General features: G+C 54.7%; 3 protein-coding genes across 3 annotated transcripts in view; 2 read left to right on the top strand and 1 right to left on the bottom strand.

Moving 5' to 3' along the window:
* The first annotated feature begins 25 nt into the window (after nucleotides 1–25).
* Nucleotides 26–3,782, top strand: PTSG_02225 (dihydroorotase). The gene is made up of 13 exons (XM_004996655.1): nucleotides 26–123; nucleotides 331–417; nucleotides 549–619; nucleotides 941–1,042; nucleotides 1,184–1,225; nucleotides 1,434–1,643; nucleotides 1,867–1,913; nucleotides 2,093–2,186; nucleotides 2,397–2,471; nucleotides 2,769–2,820; nucleotides 3,015–3,106; nucleotides 3,357–3,473; nucleotides 3,597–3,782. The coding sequence occupies exons 1-13, from the start codon at nucleotides 81–83 to the stop codon at nucleotides 3,651–3,653; spliced, it is 1,089 nt and encodes a 362-aa protein (XP_004996712.1). The 5' UTR covers nucleotides 26–80; the 3' UTR covers nucleotides 3,654–3,782.
* A 114-nt stretch (nucleotides 3,783–3,896) lies between these two features.
* PTSG_02224 (ribose-phosphate pyrophosphokinase 4) lies at nucleotides 3,897–7,262 on the bottom strand. Its single transcript, XM_004996654.1, has 10 exons — nucleotides 7,062–7,262; nucleotides 6,648–6,722; nucleotides 6,449–6,514; nucleotides 6,177–6,215; nucleotides 5,938–5,999; nucleotides 5,678–5,768; nucleotides 4,974–5,249; nucleotides 4,555–4,690; nucleotides 4,231–4,282; nucleotides 3,897–4,113 (listed from the first exon to the last, which is right to left on the bottom strand). Exons 1-10 carry the CDS (start codon nucleotides 7,164–7,166, stop codon nucleotides 3,951–3,953), a joined length of 1,065 nt encoding a protein of 354 aa, XP_004996711.1. The 5' UTR covers nucleotides 7,167–7,262; the 3' UTR covers nucleotides 3,897–3,950.
* A 10-nt stretch (nucleotides 7,263–7,272) lies between these two features.
* The window catches only part of PTSG_02223 (Ttll5 protein), a 6,973-nt gene continuing 601 nt past the window's right edge, over nucleotides 7,273–13,644 (top strand). The window contains exons 1-11 of the mRNA XM_004996653.1: nucleotides 7,273–9,936; nucleotides 10,145–10,239; nucleotides 10,522–10,605; nucleotides 10,758–10,820; nucleotides 11,043–11,289; nucleotides 11,507–11,829; nucleotides 12,059–12,135; nucleotides 12,391–12,532; nucleotides 12,790–12,910; nucleotides 13,032–13,078; nucleotides 13,295–13,644. The exon at nucleotides 13,295–13,644 is cut by the window's right edge and continues 601 nt beyond it. Coding sequence (XP_004996710.1) covers nucleotides 7,369–9,936; nucleotides 10,145–10,239; nucleotides 10,522–10,605; nucleotides 10,758–10,820; nucleotides 11,043–11,289; nucleotides 11,507–11,829; nucleotides 12,059–12,135; nucleotides 12,391–12,532; nucleotides 12,790–12,910; nucleotides 13,032–13,078; nucleotides 13,295–13,644 — 4,117 coding nt within the window. The 5' untranslated portion in view covers nucleotides 7,273–7,368. The remainder of the gene's footprint in view (nucleotides 9,937–10,144; nucleotides 10,240–10,521; nucleotides 10,606–10,757; nucleotides 10,821–11,042; nucleotides 11,290–11,506; nucleotides 11,830–12,058; nucleotides 12,136–12,390; nucleotides 12,533–12,789; nucleotides 12,911–13,031; nucleotides 13,079–13,294) is intronic.

Here is a 13,644-nt window from a genome sequence, read left to right as displayed (position 1 = left end):
TTGCCGAATAAAATGCGAAGATATCCACAAATCGCCCAAACTTGGCGTGACAAACTTCGTGGTGTCGCAACAGCGTAGCCATGTCGTCCACTGAGGAGGAAAGCAAGAAGCGCGCAAAGACAGGTGCATGTGTCTGTCTGTCTGTGTGTCTGTGCATGTGTGTGTGTGTCTGTCTTTCTGTCTGTGCGTGCGTGTGTGTGTGTGTGTGTCTGTATGACCTCAACTGCTTCAAGTTTCATTCCTCTACGACCAACGCAGACCACACACACACACACACACGCACACGCACACGCACACGCACACACACACACACACGCACACACATGCCAGGGGACAATGTGCTGATTTCGTGCCGGCCAGTGGATGATCTCCACTTGCACCTGCGCGATGGCGACATCATGCAGTCCCTTGCACAGCGTGAGTGCTTTGACACAAGCTTTAACGTTTATGTGTGGGTGTGTGTATGTGGCATCGTGCCAGGTCCCTATCTCAGGCCTCATTCGCTTTCGCTTCCCCGCTTTGCTGTGACATGACATGATGCCGTTCAGACATCCCGCCATATGTGAAGCGAGCCATCGTCATGCCAAACCTCGTGCCCCCGGTCATCAACACAGACATGGTGCTGGAACCACCACCAGTCATTCCACAGACAGACACGCACACGAGTGCGCATGCACACGAGTGTACATGCACACAAATCTTCACGCACGACCCCACACACACACCTCCACACACCTTCACACACCTTCACACACACGACTACACACACACACACACACACACACGCACCTTCACACACCTTCACACACCTTCACACACCTTCACACACCTTCACACACCTTCACACACAACCGAGAAACTGTCCACGTCAACGCACGCTTGCAATCACACACACAAGTCTTACCGTTACCTTCACGTTCATGTACACATGATGTGACAGGCATTGGCGTATCGTGAGCGAATCATGAAGGCCCTTCCCGCAGAATCCGACTTCCAGCCGCTCATGACGCTCTACCTCACCGACAACACCACGGGCGATGAGGTGCGCACGTGCGTGGGCTGGTACAATGTGCACAGTGTGCCCACGAACATGATGTACATTGTGTACATGTTGCTATTCGCCACACAGTGTCCTTCCTATTCCGGTTCACATGTGCTCAATGATGACACCTCTTCTTTGCAGATTCGCAAGGCCAAGGAAACTGGCCAAATCTTTGCTGTGAAGGTGAGCACGCTGCGACCCGTGTTCACCAGTGAGGATTGCGGAGAACACACACACATATTCATGCAAGCGCGCATGCGCACACACGCATACATACAAACATACACACACATGCACAAACAATTGCACGCGTACAAACGCACACACAAATGCACAAACGCACACGCAAACGCCCACACGTACACGCAAACGCACACATCCACATTTGCAGCTGTATCCTGCAGGTGCGACGACCAACTCGGATTCCGGCGTGACAGACATCTCCAAGTGCAAGGGCGCCCTCGAGGCGATGGCAGAGGTTGGCATGCCACTGCTGGTGCATGGTGAAGTCACAGACAGCGACGTCGACTTCTTTGAGCGCGAGCGCGTCTTCATCGAACGACACATGCGCACTATCGTCGCCAACCATCCAAACCTCAAGGTGCGATTGCGTGGATGCATGTATGTGTATGTGTATGTGTATGTGTATGTGTATGTGTTTGGTGGAACAGTGCAAGCCTGCGAGCAATCAGAATGCACCCAAAGCCATACACACACAAACACACACACACACAAACACACACACACGCACAAACAAACGCACACGCACACAAACACAAACTCATCGCTTTCTCTGTGCACACAACCCATTCGTCTGCTTTCAGGTGGTGATGGAGCACATTACAACAGCAGCAGCCGTCGAGTTTGTGCGGTGAGCCCACACCATGCCATGACACTGTGGAGCAACCCCACCGCACCCTCTGGCGTACACGTGCCATGCGTGTACACTAGTGGTTGTCTGCTGCTTTTTTTTTGTTTTTTGAGTGCTGTTGACCTGGCGGATGTCCTCAACTCCTGCTTCCTTCCTTGTTGCTGCTTCTGTAATGATAGGTCGTGTGGTTCCAACGTCGCGGCCACCATCACGTGCCAGCACCTGATTCACAACCGAAACGCAATCTTCGAAAAGGGCCTCCGGCCCCACAAGGTTGTGCACTTGCAAACTATTCAACTCCTAAACCTCGTGCCTCCAACTATGGATGCAGTGCGCTTGCGCAGTACCTTCCAGATCTGCCGCACGCGCTGACATACACTTATCCACATGTCCTGCACAACCGCCACACACATTTTGTGTCGTGCGTTGCTGCCGTGACATGACATGATGTGATTGCATTCCACTACGTGTTGTCGTGTTCAGTACTGCCTCCCCATCCTCAAGACGGAGGCGGATAGGCAGGCGCTCCTTTCCGCCATCCAAAGCGGAAGCACAAAGGTGTGACAAAGCGTGTGGCTGTGCGTGCGCATGTGTGTGTGTGTGTATGTGAATGGCCGTAGATGCGCAAGTGTGCATGCGAGTGTGTGTTTGACTGTGTTTGTTTGCGCATGTGTTGTGTGTGTGTGTGTGCGGGTGTGTGTGTGTGGGTGTGTGTGGGTGTGTGTGTGTGTGTGTGTGTGTGTGTGCATGCGGGTGTGTGTGTGTGTGTGTGAATGCAGCCAGAGGCATGCCAATCTGTGGTCCTTGCCGAACTCACTTTGTCCTGCCCTGCTTTGTTGCACTGGTGGGCGGCAGTTTTTCATGGGCACAGACAGTGCGCCGCACCCGCGTCACCGCAAAGAGGCCTGTACGTGCACGTTGCGCATGAATCATCGAAAACTTACGGCCTGCCATTGTGCCAGTCACCCCTGCGTCTCCTGCTGTCACTTGCTGTGATGACAACGCATGCTGTGCCTCCGCTTCACATTTCGCTTTGCTCAAGGTCACGCATGCACGTATGCACACAAACATACACACATGTACCGCCTACATGAACACCAGCTTGTTGCAGCGCTGGCTGCTACACGATGCACGCCTCGCTCGAGCTGTACGCAACCGTTTTCCGCGCTGCCGGCTGCATTCAACACCTGCCAGTGAGTTTGTGTATGTGTCTGTGTCTGTGTCTGTATGTGTGTGTGTGTGTGTCTGTGTGCTTGTGTGTATCTGCGTTGGTTGTGTGTGCCTGTGTGCTTGTGTGTGTCTGTGTGTATCTGCGTTGGTTGTCATCGAGGTGAGACAGAGTAATGGCTTTGACGGACTTGCATGTGCACCCCTTTAACTGCCATTTGTCATGTAATGCAATGCATTGCAACCAACATCCATCCCGCTCTTCACCATTGCCAGGCGTTTGTTGGCGAGAACGGCGCCAACTTCTACGGACTGAAACCAAACGAAGGGCGCGTGGACATTGTGCAGGAGCCCTGGTCAATCCCAGATAGCTACCCACTCGGAGACACAGAGGTGTGTGTGTGTGTGTGTGTCTGTGTGTCTGTGTGTGTCTTTGTGTGTTTTCGCGCAAGCGCCTTCTTCCTTCACTTGCGAAGTCTTCCCTCTCATCCCCTGTGTTCATGATTTGCGTCACAGGTCGTGCCACTGAATGCCGGCGAGGAAATGTCTCTTCGAGCAAAGCGCCAATCATGATGGCGCACGTGTGTGTGTGTGTGTGTGTGTGTGTATGATTGTGCCTGCACACACGATTGGACTCACGAGATTCGTATGTGCCCTTTTGTGCAAGTTGCCATCACCAAGAACTAAACAATGCCAGCCAGATTTGGTTTTATTTTGACGTGACAACCACGTGACTTGAGTCCAACGATAGCATGGATCATTTACACAACACACACACGCACACACACACACACCAACGCACACACACACACACACACACACACACACACACACACACGCACACACACACACGCACAGCACACAGTTGGTTTAGCTGACGGCGAGGTCAAAGTCATAGAGGAGACCAGCAAGGTGCGGCGTGAAGGAAATGAGCTCAAACGGAGCAACGCCAGCCAGCTGCTTTGCTGTTTCAGGACATGTGTCCGTGTACCAAAAGTGCTTGAAGATGCCACACTCCACGATGCCTTTCCAGCTGCCCAGTCAAACCACACATACACATGCACATACATATGCAAGGTGAGAAATGCACGCATAGCAGCCCGAAGAAGCGCCACAGCACAAGCACGTGCGGGTGAAAGAACGTGCAAACCTTGCTTGTGGAAACACGGCGTGGGTCACATATGCGGAGACGCTGGCCGGGTCTGTGTCAAGGCGCAAGTACAACACCCAAATCAAAAACGCAAGATCACAAGACAAAATTTGCACACAATGTGTGCGTGTGGTGCACGTGCGCGCGTCAACGTGTGCCTCATAAACGAAGGTTCACACACACACACACACACATACACACACACACACACACACACACACACACACAACTACGCACACACACACACACAGCTACACACACACAGCTACACACACAACTACGCACAGTGCAACCCCATGTGCACATGCACCCTTGTCCACGTACTTCGGGAGTGGATGAAACGTGCACAGCTTTTGAGTGTGCCACCGGTCTGCACAAGATCGTCCACGATGACGGCGTGTTTCCCCTCCAAACTCTCGTCCTCCGCCAACCACACGACCCGCTGGTCCCCCTGCCGCTTCTGCATCAGAGATGAAAGGTTGTGAATGGGTATGTGTGTGAATGCGTACATGTGTGCGCGAGCGAGCATGTGTGTGTGTGCGAGAGAGAGCGTGTACATGAGTGTGCACGTGAGTGTGCGTGAGTGTGTGTACATGAGTGTGTGTACATGAGTGTGTGTGTGTGTGTGTGTGGTGTATGAGCGCTTGAGTACGTGTGCTGTGGAAGCCCCCGTTTGGCTGCCAGCTTCCACCAAAAGGCGCTGCAATGGTGTTCACCGTCCACCATCACCGCAACCATCGCACCTTTGAGCACGTGAGGCAGTGAAAGTCCTGCAGCCGCTTTGCAAAGCGCTTTGAGGCACCGTCATCCGGGAAGATGACGACCACGTCGGTCTCCAACTCGGCGCCAAACGTCGCGCGGAGCCGCTGCTGCAACAGCGGAATGGCCGTTTCCAGTCGCGGCAGAACAGAGTCTGCAAAGTAGAAGCGCTCCTGCAGCGTGTGGATGTCGTAGACCACGACTTGCGGCGGACCACCGCGGGTTGGCGGCACAGCAGACAGCATGTGCGCCAGCGTTACCTGCATGTACATTGAGAGAAAATGTGTGCGTGAATGTACGTGTGTGTGTATGTATGTATGTATGTATGTATGTATGTATGTATGTATGTATGTATGTATGTATGTATGTATGTATGTATGTGTGTATGTATGTATGTATGTATGTATGTTTGTATGTATGTATGTATGTATGTATGTATGTATGTATGTATGTATGTATGTATGTGTGTGTATGTATGTATGTATGTATGTATGTATGTATGTATGTATGTATGTGTGTGTGTATGTATGTGTGTATGTATGTGTGTTGAGCAGCGATTCTCGTTTCGACTGCGAATGGCGAGCACTACAACCGCATGCCAGTCAAGCACATGCACACACACACACACACACAATCACAATCACACACACACACACACACAATCACAATCACACACACAACGCCGTACCGCTGTTGGGATTTGGCCTTCATCATCCACCCGCTCCATTGTTGCCGTTGGAAAGTACGGCAAGACAATGGTCAGCGACTTTGCCATGTACCTGTGGAGAGGAGTGGTGAAACGACAGTATCATCCATGCGCGTCACACAAACGACTGGCACACACTCACAAATCAGTCAACAAGCGTTTGTCCTCATGCACACACATGCACACACATGCACACACATGCACACACGTACATGCGAACAAGCAAACGCAAGCGCACAGACTTTGGCAGCATGTAGAGGACAGCCAGCTGCTCGAAGATGAGCTGCGACGGGAAGAAGTTGGCCTGCAACAAGGTTGTGTGTGCGAATAAGAACGTGTTCACATGTGTGGAGGGACGTGAAAGAGCTCACTGAAGAAGTGAAGGAGCTCACTGAGACGCCACAACAGTGCAGTGAGCAATGTGCAATCCCCATTCCCAGCAGCAGCGACAAAAACATGTATCACGTGAGCGCCACACTACCAAGAAAATGACGTCCCGCGACTTGATGATCTCCGCATTCTGTCAACATTTTGACGAGGAAGGGATGTGAATGGCATAACATGAGTGGGTAGATGATCGGCAGAGCATGTTCAACACACACACACACATACACACAACGCATACACACAACGCATGCAGACACACATATGAACACACACATACAACGCACACACACACATACAACGCACACGACGTGCACACACACCACACATACACGTACAACACACAAAACCACACAACAACATGCTCACCTCGATGAAGAGGTTTGGGAAGCCGTCCTTGAACGTTTCCCAGCGAATGTCATCACGGACATCCAGCTGCATCCATCGCAGATCAGTACATCAACACAACCACGCATGGCATCAACGAGAGAACAACGACTCCAGCAAGAGAACAACATGATCTTCAGGGCACATCATCGCCCACGTCCGGCAAACATGGACGCCGCACCTGTTTACGAAGGCGTCCGACGTTGCCTTGCTGCGATTGGAGCTCTAGCACGTTATCGCCCAAGCGTTGCGCCACCTTGTTTTGCAAATACAAGTGTAACACCACGTAAAATAATGAGGCAACCAGAAGAAGAGAAGAAGTAGCACCCATGCTCAAGCCCAACAAGCATTCATTCACTCACGCGCTCACACACACACCCACACTCACACACTCACACACTCACACACTCACACGCACACACACACACACACACACTCACACACACACACACACACTCACACACTCACACACTCACACACACACACACACACACACACTCACACACTCACACACACACACACTCACACACTCACACACACATACCGACACACACACACACACACATACCGAAACACACACGCGCGCGCACATCACCTCCTTCATGGTGGGGTGGAAGTAGAGCAGCACATCTGCGCTGGAGTTGGGCACCAAGTACGCCACATCGCTCTCAACGCGCTCGGGCGGTGTCGTCGTCGTCATCACGGTTGGTGTTGCAGCAGCAGCAGCAGAAGAAGAAGAAGTCTCAGTCGATCATCATACAGCAGCAGACACAAACAAACGCGAAGTCCTTCCTCACTACCTTTTGTGGTGTGCGCACCCCAAAACGCCACCAACCAACCAACCAACCAACAACGAGCTGGCGGTGCATGCAGCGACCTGGACCCTTGGACCGGTGCCAACGATGCCTGCGAGTGCTGTTGCTGCTGGCGGTGGTCGCACCCGCAGATCTGCGTCTACGGCAGCATCACCATCAGCAACAGCAGCAGGATTAACTGTTTCGTCGTCCCGACATCGGCAGGCAGCGTCCACTGTCAGCAGCACACACCGACGACACGGCCCACACAACTCAGGCAACCATCGCACCGTGGCGCCGAGTTCACGCTACCAGCATGGCCAGCACACCCAACGCACCCGCCCAGCCCTTTCCGGCCGCTCTCCCATGAACGACGACGGTGGCACGGCCACCGATGTTGCCGATGCCTCGCGCTTGGATACCGATGATGAGGATGAAGAGGAAGGTGCAGGCAGCGGCAGTGACGCCGCCACAGGTGATCTCCTGTCTCGGTTGGAGAGACAAGCCATCAGTGGCGACGACGACGACGACAGCAACGGCAACGGCGATGCTTCTGACCATGAATATTATGCTGGCGATGATGGCGATGGCCTTGACGAGGGCAAAGACGTTGTTGATGACGACATGAACACATCATACTCGGACCACTGGACGCAGCGGTCACCCATGTGGACCCCTCGCGCCACCGCGAGAAGACGCACCGCAAACACAGCACACAAGCCAACAAGCAAGAATGCGGATAGACCAAGGCATGCCGTGACCCCGACAACAAGTGGTGGCCGTTCCAGCACCACCCAGATCGACGGCAAGAGCGAAGATAGCAGAAGCAACAGCAGCAGCAGGAACAGCAGCAGGAACAGCAGCAGGAACAGCAGCAGGAACAAAGCCTCGGCGAGCGGAAGCTCCAGTGGGCGCGGGTCGGCCGTATCGCTTCAGTCAAGGCCGGCCTCCGCCGCCTTCTCTGCGGCCAAAACGCAAGACCCCGGGCGAATCAATCGTCGACAGAAGCAGAAGCTGCAATCGCCGTCTGCCTCGTCATCGGCGCGTGTGCGTGGCCCAAAGTCGCGGACATCGTCGTCGTCCTCATCCAGTCGCGACGCGAGCGGTCGTGCCACCCCCGCGATGACAGCGCCTGCTCCATCAGCAACGGCAATGCCAGCGTCACTGCGGTCGCAAAGTACATTGGCAAACAACGGCAGAGCTCAGAGGGTGGAGCAGAAGCAAGTGAGGTCCGGTGCTGCGTCCAAGGGCAGCACCAGGACCTCCACCACCAAGCGCCGCAGCAATCACAACAGCAGTGGCCGCCGCAACAGGCAGCTGTCCAATGATGGCCACGGGCATAGGGATGGTGGTGGTGGTGGTGTTGACAGTAGCGATGCATCCGAAGAAGGAGAAGAGTATGAAGGCGAGGAAAGCCATGACGACGACGATGATGACGATGGCGACGATGACGATGATGATGATGATACAGCAGAGCTGGGTGGATATGTGCACACGAAAGGAGCGCCAATCGTGGTGAAAATATCGGGGAGGCGGCGGCCTGTGCTGCGATTCCACCCGGTGACGGCCCTGGACATTGTCGGACACGACGCGGTGGAGGTGTCGGGGTGTATGCTTGCATTCAAGCTGGTCAAGGCGCGCACACGGCTCATCCGCGCCACGCTCACGCAGCACGGGTTTGTTGAGGTGCCGGAGACGAGCGTGGACTTCAACCTCATGTGGTCGTCCACACACATGCAGCCGCACCAGCTCAAGCTGCTGAACCCGCACCAGAAGGTGAACCACTTCCCCCGCTCGTACGAGCTGACACGCAAGGACCGGCTGCACGTGAACATCCAGCGCATGCAGCAGGTCAAGGGCCGCCGCCACTTCCAGTTCCTCCCGCGCACGTACCTGTTGCCTGCCGAGCACGACGAGTTCTATGCAGACTGGGCACGCGAGCGCGGATCGTGGATTGCAAAGCCGGCAGCGAGCTCCCAGGGTAAAGGCATCTTCCTCATCAACCACCCGAAGCAGCTGCCCGTCGACACAACGCTCGTGCTCTCGCAGTACATTGACAACCCCCTGCTGGTGGACGGGTTCAAGTTTGACCTTCGCGTGTATGTGGCGGTGACGAGCTACGATCCCCTGCGCATTTATCTCTACGAGGACGGCCTGGCCAGGTTTGCCACGACCAAGTATGACGCAAGCAAGCCCAACCTCTTCAACACCTACATGCACCTCACCAACTACAGCCTGAACAAGCACAGCGACAACTACGTCGTGTGCGATGAGGAGGATGTTGAGGACTACGGCAACAAGTGGAGCCTGAGTGCGCTGCTGCGACACCTCGCCCGCGCTGACATTGACGTGCACGTGCTCATGGCTCGCATCGAGGAGCTCATCATCAAAACAGTCATTGCCGGCGAGCTGCCCATCGCTGCGGCCGTCCGGTCCTTTGTTCCGCACCCGCACAACTGCTTTGAGCTGTATGGGTTTGACATTCTCGTGGACGGCGACTTGAAACCCTGGCTGCTGGAGGTGAACCTGTCCCCCTCGCTTGGCTGCGACGCTCCACTTGACCTCAAGCTCAAAACGCATTTGATTGCTGATTTCCTCAGTTTGGGCCAGGTGGCCCTGTTTGACCCGGCCGTCTTTCGTGACGAAATGCGGCGGCGCAGGATTGGCGCATACAAGGTCGGTGCAAGCAAACGTAGGGGGGGGGGGGTGTAGGGGGGAGGGTGTCTCAGTTGTGTTGTCGTCGGCAGAAGCGAGAGTCACCAACTGCTCCTGCTGCTGCTTGTGGTTGCTGCTGTTGCTCTCTTTGCGTCGTGCATTTTTGCACGAATGCTGCTGTTCAAACCTCATCTCACATGTGTGCTGCTGGCCCCATCTATCTGTGCAGCCACGCAAGATGAAGGTGCCCAAGAGCATGCCCGTGCTCAACATCTCCTGGCCTGATCTTCGCGGCTATTCCCCAGACAAGCGAACCATCATCAGGTCAGCAGTCAGGGAGTGTGCATGTGGTTTGCATGCGTGTGCATGTGTGTGTAATTGCGTTTACATGCGTTTACATGCGTTTGCATGCGTGTGTGTGTGTGTGTGTTTGCATGGGTCTATGCGGTCACACGTGGTGCGTGTGTACGTGCGTGTATGTGTGTGTGTGTGTGTTTGTGTGTGTGTGTGGCTCACTCTACTGCGCACCACCTGCCCAACGCTGCTGTGCCCTCCGTGTTCCTTCCCATCCACACGCGTTGACTCGTGTGCATGTATCAATTGTAGGCGAACGATTGAAGAAGAGGTGACGGTTCAATTCAACGGATTTTCCCGCATTTTCCCGAGCGAAGCGTCATGGCAGCAATACGGGTTGGTGTGTGTGTGTGTGTGTGTGTGTGTGTGTGTGTGTGTGTGCATCTTTGTCTGTGTTTGTAGGGTTGCGTACTTCGCCTTGTGAGTGCATGGCACCCTTGTTGGTTATGCCGCTCGTTCTGACTCATTTACCCTGCGTACGACACCAGATTCCTTCTTGAAGACAGTAGCGGCAACAACCTCATGCTCTCGCAGTTTCTGTATCCGCAGAGGTGAGCTGGGATGGAGTGGACCCTGCTACACACAAGCACACACACACGCGCGCGCACACACACACGCACGCACACACATACACACATCCACAACACACACTCACACACACACATCACCCACAACACACACGCACACACACACACGCACACACACACACGCACACACACAACACCCGTGCCGTCGCCCTCTTACACCCGCACGTGCCACCGCATGCACACCAGCCACCGTACGCCCGCGCGTCGGGCGGTTGTGTCGCGCCACGGGCGAACAGCACCGGAACCGCTGGTGACGGCGGAGCTGCGGCAGCGCTGCAAGAAGTACATGCGCATGCTTGCCAACCGCAACAGAAGCACAACGAGGCGGCATGGTGGGAAGAAGAAGAAGAAGAAAACGCAGAACAGGACCAAGGCGACGGCCCAGGACCGCAGATCAAGCGCCAGGGGCGACGATGACGATGAGGAACAAGACGTGAGTACACTCGAGCACAATCTGTGCGTGAACGTGTGTATATGTGTGTGCGTGTGTTTTCTGATGCGCGAGTGAGGAGATGTTGGATGCGGTCTGCGCCTTCGCAATGAATTGCTGACACGCAAACACAAGTCCACGTGGTTGCTCACATGTGCACACGCACGCACACGCACACGTGCAATTGCTGCAACATGTCCTCTACACGTCACCTTGGAAGATGGTGGAGTGTGAGGTCACTGCTCCAAAGTCGCTGCGGCGCCCACAGGCGGGACGGAGTGATGCCGGTCGCCGGCGCACTCATGCTGATGAGCAAACGCGCACGCGTGGCGCCGGAAGTGGGGAGGAGAGGAATGAGGCCACGTCCACCAAGGGCGCAGCACGAAGTACACGTACAGACGGCGATGGTGGCGATGATGCAAGCCGAGGCCGTAGTGATGCAAGCACATCCTCGAGACATCGAAACCCATTTCGGTCGTCTTCATCCTCTTCCCGCCACAAACGCAGTCCCTCCCCAACACTCGAGTACCAGCACGAGCTCACGTGAGTCCATGTGACGCATCTGTGTGTGTGTGTGTGTGTGTGTGTGTGTGTGTGTGTGTGTGTGTGCGTGCATGCGTGGTGTGTTTTATGTGTGTGTGTGTGTGTGTGTGGTGCACATTGCTCTGTGTGTGTTTGCCTGTGTGCGAGGATGGGTAAGAGTGTTTGCGTGTGACTTTCCATGACCATAACACGTTGCACATGCTGTATTCGCTGCTGTACATGCTGACAGGCCACTGCAGGCCCGCGACGCATTTGCAGAATATTTGAAACGCATGCGCGACCGCATTCTTGGTGAAAGCAGGACGGGTGAGTGAGTACGCGTGATTGGTTTGTTTTTTGGTCGCTGGCTCTTTCCTTCTTTCCTTCTTTCCTTCGGTTGTTCAGTCTTTGTGCTGTTGTTGATGCCCTCTGCCCCTGGTGGTTTTGTTGCTGCGCTTGGCGTGCAGAATGGGACCTTTCCACTCTGCCTGCGCCGTCGCTAACAACCAACCAACCAACCAACCAACCAACCAACCAACCAACCCCCATCTCACTTTGCCACGGTCTCTGTGATCAACACAGCTGAGTCCTCCTCGCGAGACCGAAAGCAGCGGCTGCAGCAAGTGGACCTTGTGGCAGCGTTCTTGCAACGCGCTGTGAAACATTTGCCCGTTGGCACGTTTCGCCTGCGCCCCTTTGATCCTGAGATGGCCCTTCGTGATAGGTTGGGTCGCACGTACACATGTGTGCGTTTGCACGTGCATGTTTGCATGTGTGCGCGTGTGTGCATGCGCATGTGTGTGTGCGTGTGTGTGCGTGTATGTGTATGTGTATGTGTGTGCATATGTGTATGTGTGTGCGTGTGTGTGTGTGTGTGTGGGTGTGTGTGTGGTGTGGTGATTGTGCACGCATCATCACTGCGTATCTATGTGGCTTCGCTGATCGGCAATTCTTCCACGCGTGTGTTTCTGTGTGTGGCAGACAACGCTCGCTTGTGAGCAAGCTTACGGAGTTTATTGAGCTGTACACGCTTGAGACACGACGGCTGCGCGTGATGTCGGACGACGCCAATTCTGGGCCGCTTCTCTCCTCTTCCCCACAAGTACCTATCCATGCAACACACACACACACATACACATACACACGCGCGCACACACACCCTCTTGCCTGTTCCCATTCCGAGCGTCTCACATTGTCGATTTGTCACTGGCTTTGCGTTTCAGGTCAGCACACCATCTTCCGACTTTCAGCTCTTTCTTCAGCTCGCAAGGTAGCACAGAGAGTGTGTGAGTGAGTGAGTGAGTGAGTGACTGACTGACTGACTGACTGACTAACTGAGTCACTGGGTGACTGAGTGACTGAGTCACTGAGTCATTGAGTGAGACAGACACACACACACACGCACGCACGCACGCACACACGCACGCGTCTCCCCTTAACTTGGAGCACCCTCACTGCACGCTCCTGTCGCTCGTTCACGTTGCAGGGAGGAGGAGCTGGAGCGGGTGTTGACGCGTTATTCGAGCATCACGCAGGACCCAGGCCTGTTCCTTGGCAGCATGCGCGCAACACACAACGAAGGCCACGATCACCACCACCACCACTCCCATCGCAACCATCGGCACCGCAGCAAGAACAACGACAACAACGACAACAGCACCTCCAGTCGAGGTCGCAGACACACAACCAACACCAACAGCGACACCAGCAGCGGCACGGGACGGCGTGGTCGGCCGCGTGGTTCGTCATCATCACCGATGCGCACCAGCAGCTGCCGTTGGGTGTCGTCTTCCCCATCATCGGCAGCAACAATGACATCGGCCGTGGCGACACACA

The sequence above is a fragment of the Salpingoeca rosetta genome (genome assembly GCF_000188695.1).
Source record: "Salpingoeca rosetta unplaced genomic scaffold supercont1.5, whole genome shotgun sequence".
NCBI lineage: Eukaryota > Choanoflagellata > Craspedida > Salpingoecidae > Salpingoeca > Salpingoeca rosetta.
The sequence above is the reverse complement of the archived record's forward strand: the minus strand, read 5'-3'. Positions and strand labels throughout refer to the sequence as shown.